We start from the raw sequence: 8120 nt of genomic DNA, 5'->3' as shown, positions 1-8120 counted from the left end.
TAACTCTCCCCCGGTATGGCCCCCCCCTCCTGGGTGCGCCCCCCCTGGTCCCCCCCCTATGGGTTCCTCCACCCTGGGTACCCCTACCCCCCCCCAGTTCAGGCTGCCCAGCCTGTCCCTTGCATGGGGCACCTCCAGGGTTGGGCACCCACAGCTCTGGGCAGCACTGCTGGGGTCTCATCGCCACTGGGTCAAAGATTTCTTCCTCACATCCAACCTCAGTCTCCCCTCTGTTAGTTTGAAGCCATTCCCCCTCACCCTGTCGCTATCAGACGGGTAAAAGTCCCTCCCCCTCCTGCCTGTGCTTCCCAGTACTGAAGGCTCAATGCGGTTTCCCCGGAGCCAAACACCCCCAGCTCCATCAACGTCTCCATAGCAGAGGCGCTTCAGCGCTCTGAGCATCTTTTGCTCCCACTCCCACAGCCCCACATCCCTCCTGTTTTGGGGACCCAGACCTGGATGCAGCACTGCAGGTGGGGCCTCACAAGGGCAGAGCAGATGGAACAGCCCCCTCCCTGCCCACTGCCCCCCCATAGGTGCAGCCCAGGGGGGGGACTGTGGGACTGCCAAGGACCACAGCCCCCCAGCTGTGACCGTCCAACCACACAAACCCCATCTCTCTCCCATTTTGCAGTTTGGGGCCGTGCAAAGGCCTTGCACAACTGCAGGCTGACAACTTGAGTTGCCTTTCCCTTGTCCACCGATGCCATCACTGAAGGCCACCAGGTGGGTCAGGCACATCCGCCCTTGGCAAACTTGGCAAGCAGTGAAGCCCCCTCCCCAGTTCTTTATGGTCCTTGGCTTGATGCTGCAGGATCTGTGCCCCCTTGCTATGTGGGGCTCGCCATCACATTGTGCCACGACAGTGTGGGGCTCACCATCACAGTGCAGAGCTCACCATCACAGTGTGGGGCTCACCATCACAGTGTGGGGCTCACCATTGCAATACAGGGCTCACCATCACAGTGCAGGGCTCACCATCACGATATGGGGCTCACCACTGCAATGCAGGGCTCACCATTGCAATATGGGGCTCACCATCACAGCACAGGGCTCAGTATCACAATGCAGGGCTCACCATCAACGGTGCAGACCCCACCATCGCAATGTAGGGCTCAATTTTTTGACTTGCAATGCCCCAGGGATCCCCACAACAATGCGCTGCCTCTTCTCTGCTTTCCTTTGCTGGCAGAAACCATGCCCAGGGCAGCAGAGCCCCATGGGCAGAGGCAGCAGTGCTCCAGTGAACAGAGAAACGCTGCTGGATCCCCGCATGGCGAAAACAAGGAGTGAGGAGCAGGGCTGGTTGTGTGCACAGGAAGCCTTCCTCAATTTCGGCTGCTGTTCTCTGTCTGCCTTGAAAAATCAGTGCATTTACTGATTAAAAATAAAGCCTCACACGTCATGGCTCCAGCACTGAAGGCTGGGCTGTTGTGCTATTTATTTTTAAAGAGAACAATATAGCAGCTGAGTTATTGTGACAGCTCCTGCATATTGTGCAGTAGCTTTTTCCCTCCGACGTCTCCATATTAGTGAAATCTGTGACAGCTTCCTGCCAAGGATTATTAATAGTGCGGGCAGCTTTGCGTCCCTGAGGGGAGCACAGACGGGTTGGCAGTGGGGTGGGCCATCGCCCCAGAGCAGATCAGTGCTGAGGTCCCCGTTTTTGGTGTTCTCTTTTTGGCTGAAAACCCCTTGCAGTGCACGGGGAGCTCTTGGAGCAGCTCCCATTCCTGCAGCACGCCCCGTGCAACACGTTGTGTGTGCTCAGGAGTGATGCTCCCTGCATTTTCCATCCCGTGTGATGCAGTTTTCCTGCACAGAAGCTGCTGACCCCGCATGCAGGTGAAGGGAAGGAGCATCTCTGCCCTCCTTCTGCCCATAACAACGTGCTGCTGCTGCCTTCCAAGCAAAAAAATGAAACGTTCCTTTATTGGCTTCCACGTTGGCTACAAAATGTTCCGTTTTATCATATTTTTTTTTCTTCTTCTCTCTTTACTTTCTTCCAGGAAACGCTCTAATTTATGGTATAATCTTGGCAAATCCCAGTCCTGGGGAACACAAATTCGCTTGTGCCCAGTAAATGGCACTTTAATGGGCTGCCTCCAGCTGGCCTGTGTGCCTGCCTCTGAAAAGAGAGGATTATAAGCTCACCCCAGCAGTGGGGCCGTGTGTCAGCAGGGATGGGGACGGTGGTGGAGCAGCACATGGAGCAGTGTGGCCCCGCAGGCAGCGAGGGGCTCTTTGGGGGCACGGAGGGGGTTCTGAGAGCCCCAGGTGAACCCATCTAACAAAGCTGCCAAAAATAAATCGGTGTAATGGAGAGCTTTTGAAAGTTATTCAGGTGTTACGTCCCACTCTGACATGGAGAGAGGCTGCAAAGATGCTTTCTTGTTTTGGACACAAGGTGAAAATCACGCTGCCCTCAATGGAGATGCAGGCTCTAAGAGCCTGCTTTTATCCTGGGAGGAATAAAAAGGAAAGTCTCTTTCACCTGGAATGAAAGGGGAAGGCCCAGCAGCCACTGAGGCCCTGAGACAAGGAATGCTTCTTGCTTTTTTCCCCTTCAGGATCTCTCTTCAGCCTGACCGCATCCACCAGCTCTCCCATTTAGCGGTGATGCTCCAAAGAAGAGCCTCAGTCCAGGCAGGACTCCTGAATTCGGCACATTTCTACCCTCTCTGATCCTTTCTGATCAGTCAGTCTGGAATAACCAGGTTCCGTGCCTCCAGGTGGCTGCCGTGCCCTCTGTTTTTGCTGCAGAACGATTAGGGGTAATTAGCATCCTTTTTAGCAGCAGGGCTGCAAGGAATGCTTCACGCTCCTCGCAGCACAAGGGCTTTTGCAGCTGAGGTGTGAGGAGGAAGCACGTGGCCTGGAATCGCTGCACCCAAGCAAGCCCTGCAACAGCACTGAGCTCCAGCAAAGGCAGATGACCTCCATGCAGACCCCACATCTCTTCCCTGCTGCCCCTGTGCAGGATCAGCGCTCCCTGAGAGCCTGCATGTCTGCAGCAGCCTGGCACATGCAGAAGACGGATCGCCACAACCTGAAGTGTCTTCCTCCGCTCAGCTGGTTCAGCAGCGCCGCATTCCAGGTAGGGAGAACATTTCTCCCTGACCTCAATTGATGACAAAACAGCAAAGCGCAGGGCTGGATTGATGGCACGAGGAGATTGTGTCTTAGGAGCCGCTGTGAACGCTGCAGCAGCTGTGCTAATTCATCATTCCTTTATTTACGAAACGCGCGTGCAGGCTGAGCGCAATTAAACGATGTGCTTTGGGATCCTAGGAGATGAAAGGATTCACGGTAAACGAAGGTTTGTTACCCTGCTTTACCATGCACTGAGCCCACCTACAAAAGCCACGGCAAGCCAGATGCAAAACATACGGCTTTAAAACCAAATCAGCACTGGCTGTCAGCAGCTGTGTGTTTGATCTGGGCACCTTTCCCCCTCTTTTCAGAGAACTCAAGCCTCCCAGTGACGTCTCCCTGCGACAGGCGACTGAACAGCTTGCAAAAATAATTTGGGGAGGGGGGAGATGCTGAAACATCTGGCAACTGTGTGGCAGCACTGCTTGCAGAGCTCAGGATGTAGGAAGAGACCTTGCAGATAGGCTCACGGTCTCCTGGGAGGTGCTTTGAGAGGTGGGAGTGCAAGGAAGGGGATGGCAGGGCTGACAGAGGGGTCTTGGTTAATGCATGACGGGCAGGGGGCTGGCATGGCAGCTGGCGGGAGGGCTGTGACCGGTTCCAGGGCGATGAGAGCTGCTGCTGTTCCCCTGGGCCTGGATGCTGCCCTTTCGCAGCACTGTGATGGGGATGCTGCTCCCCTGGGCCCTGGGTGCCACCCACCTCTGATGTGTGAAGGCAAAGCTGCCCCTTCACAGCGCCGAGATGGGAATTCTGCTCTGCAGGACTCCGGATGCCATCCATCCCACTTCTGTGGTGGGGATGCTGTTCCTTTACAGTACTGTGATAGGGATGCTGCTCCCCAGGGTGATGCCATCCATCCCAGCTGTGCGATGCAATGCTGTCCCTTCACAGCACTGCAATGGGGATTCTGCTCCCCAGGCCCTGAATGCTGTCTGTGTAGGGATGCCATTCCCCAGGTCCTGGATGCCATCGATCCCAACACAGCAATGGGAACACTGCTCCCCAAGGCTCTGGATGCCACCCATCCCAGCACTGTGACAGGGATGCTGCTCCCCACGATGCTGCCGTCCGTCTCAGCACGGTGATAGGGATGCTGTCCCTTCTTAGCACTGAGATGGGGATGCTGCTCCCCAGGCCTTGGGTTCCACCATCCCAGCTGTGTGCTGTGGATGCTGTCCTTTCACAGCACTGCAGTGGGGATGCTGCTCCCCAGGATAATGGCATCCATCTCAGCACGGTGACAGAGATGCTGTCCTTCACAGCACTGAGATGGGGTTGCTGCTCCCCAGGGCCTGGCTTCCATCCATCCCAGCTGAGTGCCGTGGATGCTGCGTCCCTTTGCGCAGCACTGCTGCCCTCTGCCGGCTCCGCCGCCCCGCTCCGCCCGATCTCGGTCTCGGTTTCGGTTCCGCCCCGACCGGCGGCGGTTTCCGGGCCCATCCGCCGCAGCGTTACCGCGGGCCGGGTGGGGCTGTGCGGGTTGCGTTGTTGGGATCCGGGGTTTCTCCCCCGTTCGCAGCCGCCTCCCGGTTTGGGAAACGAGATGGCAGCCAAAACCTGGGCTGCATTTCCCGACCCGCCGGGAGGTGAAACCTTCCAACCTTCCGCTGCCCCCGACAGAAAATGTCGCCCCGGGGGAGGGAAATCCGCAGCCCTGAACCGTCTCTGCAGCTCTGCTGCTCGAAGCTCGGCTGAGAGGCGGACTGTAGCGTGGTGATCTAAACCTTAAATGGAGAAAATGATGATGCTGGGAGGAGATGTAAGGACCGAACCCCTGGACGTCGGTGTTTCTTGGTCCCAGCTGTGCTGAGACAAGAGGTAACGGCCCCAGGTTGTGCCAGAGGAGGTGCATCGTTCTGTGATTCGGTAGTGCTGTGTGCCTGGCTGAGCTGGGGGCCTGTGCTCATTCCTCTGTTAGGGGGGAGCATCCTCATGGGCTGCTTGCAAGCTGCTTTCTTAAGCCATGCAGTTTTTCCTCAATTAAGTCGGTGATTGAGCAGCTGCAGCAAAATGCAGCTGGGATGTGGCTGCTCCTTTCCCTTCACGTGGAACTAAAAAACACACAAGAGATTGGGCCCGGAAGGAAAAAGGGAATGGGACTTTGGGATGTCAGTAAGGTGCGCTCACAGGCCGATGGCTCCCGTGGTAGAATTTGCTTGACAGGGGTTGGGAGCTCCCTTTCTAACTGCTGCAAACGGGAGCCATGAAGATCAGAGAATCACAGAACGGCCTGGGTTGAAAAGGACCACAATGATCACCTGTGTGCAGGGTCGCCAACCAGCAGCCCAGGATAATTGCTCTGACCACCTCTGCAAGCTGCTCAGGATCAATCTGCTGGGAAATCCTGCTCATTAAGTTCTTCATGCAGAACTTAAGAAGCCACAGAAAACCACGAGGATCCCACGCCCTCGCCAGACTGCTGGAAAACAGAGGCAGGGCTGAGCAGATGGGCAGGAATGTCCCTGCTCAGGCAAGCAGCTCTGGTCAGAAGCCAGCAGCAGAAGATGGAACACAACAGGAATGGCCTGGAAGGTGATGACATGTGCTGTGGTTGTGATGGGATGGCAGGCAGAGAAGAGCAAGGAAAGGAACTTGAAGTCTACAGACACACCAGTGTGCAAGGGGCAGGGAAGTGAAGGTTAGGGATTTGAACAGCACATCTGCGACCAAGCTGAGGGACATGCCAGCTCTCTAGGTGAGTCCATCAGCACTGAAACCAGAAGGGAGGAAACAAGCACACTGCCATTCCTCGGGACCAGCATTTCTGTGAGTTTTATGCTGATGGCCTGAGCAGGATCCATCAGAACAGACGTAAGAATCACACAGGGGGTCCAGAAGATGGATGTACACTCGGTTACTATTTTTTCTTTTCTTTTGAGGAAACTTCCACAGTATCTTTAAGTTGTGATTGTGCCCAAAGGAAGGTAAGCAAGACAGCAGCCTGCAGCACACAGCACCCTGTATTCAAAGCAGCCTGAGGGAACTTCAGCACCTCCCAAGGCACGGCATCCATCTGGCACTGCAGCCTGAGGTCATGCAGAACAGCTCAGAGGGATACAGGAATCCTAGAATCACAAGGTTGGAAACGACCTGCAAGATCATCTTGTCCAACCTCCCATCACCACTGCTACAAGCACTAACCCACATCTCACAGCTCCTCATCCAGTGGCCTCCACCACCTCCGTGGGCGGCCATTCCAGCGCCTGACCACCATCTGAGAGAAGTTCTTCCTAACGCCTAACCTAAACCTCCTCTGGTACAACTTGCGGCCATTTCCTCGGCTCCTGTTTGTTGCCTGGGAGAAGAGTCCAAACCTCTCCTCATCACAACCTCCCTTCAGGAACTTCTGCCCCTCACAGCACCCCGCTGTGACCGACTGCTGTCCTCAGTGTCTGTGCAGGATAATCCTCAGCTGCCTGCACCTCCACCACCACACAGCAGCAACGTTCAGCTGCTGGGCATCTGGAAGAGAAAGGAACAGAGCTTAGAAAGGGCCGGAGCGCACTAAAAAACCTCCATATACACAGAGTCAGAACGGCTGGTGGAACAGCAGGGACGGCTGGGGCCGGTGCGGCTGCGCGAGCGCTAGGCGAGGTTCGATGACCCCCGGGAGCCGCCGTTTGGGGCCGGGCCGACCGAACCCGGCTCTTCTTCCAACCCTACGGCGCAGCGAGCAGCAGAACGGGCGCGTGAGAACCGCACCGCACCGCGCCCTGCCGCACCCGCACAACAACACCCTGCGGGCCGACCGCGCCCGCATCGCGCGGCCTCCGGGCCTACAGCCGGGCCGGGCCGCCGCAGCCGGAAGGGCCGCTGGGGGCGGGCGGCGCCGCAGGGCCGCACCATGGCCGCCGGGTTCTCCACCGTCCCACAATGCCCCGCGGCGCCGCCCCGCCCTGGGAACGCGCGTCGCAAGCCCCGCCCACCGCTCGGCCAACCAAACCTGCTCTCCGTTCGGCGCGGAGCCCCGCCCCCTCGATGGGGAAGCCCCGCCCTTCGGCGCGACGCGCTCTCCCATTGGGCGCGCTGGCCGTCGGTCAGTGCTTGTTTTCGGCGGCAGTGGGTTGGGTTGCGCCGGCTGCTCGCTGGCTCGGCGGGGCCGCGCGAGGAGGGAGCGGCGGGCGGCGCGGCCGGGCGGGGGCAGCGCGCTGAGTGCCGGCGGCGGCGCTGCTGCTGCTGGGCCCGGCCGCTGGGGTCGGGTCGAGGCCGGGCCGGGCCGGGCGGACGCCGGGGAGGGGAGGGTGGGGAGGGCCGGGAGGGGAAGGGGCGGCTGGGCCGGGCCGGGCCGGGGGGTCCCGGCCGTGCGGAGGAGAGCGGTGATCTGCGCCGGGAGGACCGGAGCGTCCCGGCGGCGTCGGGACCATGACTCTGGAGTCCATGATGGCTTGTTGCCTGAGCGACGAGGTGAAAGAGTCGAAACGAATCAACGCCGAGATCGAAAAGCAGCTGCGGAGGGACAAACGCGACGCACGGCGAGAGCTGAAACTGCTGCTGTTGGGTGAGGGGCGGCGGGCGGGGCGGGGGGAGGGCAGGGCTTTGTGTGAGAGTGGGGGAATGGGGGAATAATGGGGGAATAACGGGTGTCGGTAGGAGGAGGAAATGGGGATGGGGATAAGGAACAGGGCATGGGCAGTGGGGCATACGGCATGGGAATGGGGGTGGAGAACGGGGATAATGGGGGATAAGGAATGGGGGATAAGGAGTGCAGATAGGGCTGTGGGATAGGGATATGAGATAGGGGTTAAGGAACGGGGGTGGGCAATGGGGGGTAGGGGATAAGGGATAGGGAATAGGGATGGGGATGGAGAACAGAGATGATGGGGGGTAGGGAATGGGGGATAAGGGATGGAAAATGGGGGATATGGGGTAGGGATTAAGGAATAGGGAATGGTATGGAGAACAGGGATGGGGGATAAGGAGTGGGGATGGGAGATAGGGATAGGGAACGGGATGAGCAATGGGGG

At 58.2% G+C, this 8120-nt stretch overlaps 1 protein-coding gene and 1 long non-coding RNA gene across 2 annotated transcripts in view; both read left to right on the top strand.

The window, feature by feature from the left end:
- Window positions 1-102: 102 nt before the first annotated feature.
- LOC122166923 lies at window positions 103-1406 on the top strand. Its single transcript, XR_006170904.1, has 3 exons — window positions 103-473; window positions 635-726; window positions 1193-1406. It is a non-coding gene; the product is annotated as an uncharacterized LOC122166923 (long non-coding RNA).
- Window positions 1407-7432: 6026 nt separating this feature from the next.
- Window positions 7433-8120, top strand: part of GNA11 (G protein subunit alpha 11) — a 10569-nt gene continuing 9881 nt past the window's right edge. Inside the window, exon 1 of the mRNA XM_042831029.1 lies at window positions 7433-7654. Coding sequence (XP_042686963.1) covers window positions 7519-7654 — 136 coding nt within the window. The 5' untranslated portion in view covers window positions 7433-7518. The remainder of the gene's footprint in view (window positions 7655-8120) is intronic.

Source organism: Centrocercus urophasianus, unplaced genomic scaffold (genome assembly GCF_019232065.1).
Source record: "Centrocercus urophasianus isolate 14NV4802_14NV808 unplaced genomic scaffold, USGS_Curo_1.0 seq_1014, whole genome shotgun sequence".
Lineage (NCBI taxonomy): Eukaryota > Metazoa > Chordata > Aves > Galliformes > Phasianidae > Centrocercus > Centrocercus urophasianus.
This window is presented reverse-complemented; position numbering and strand designations above follow the sequence as displayed.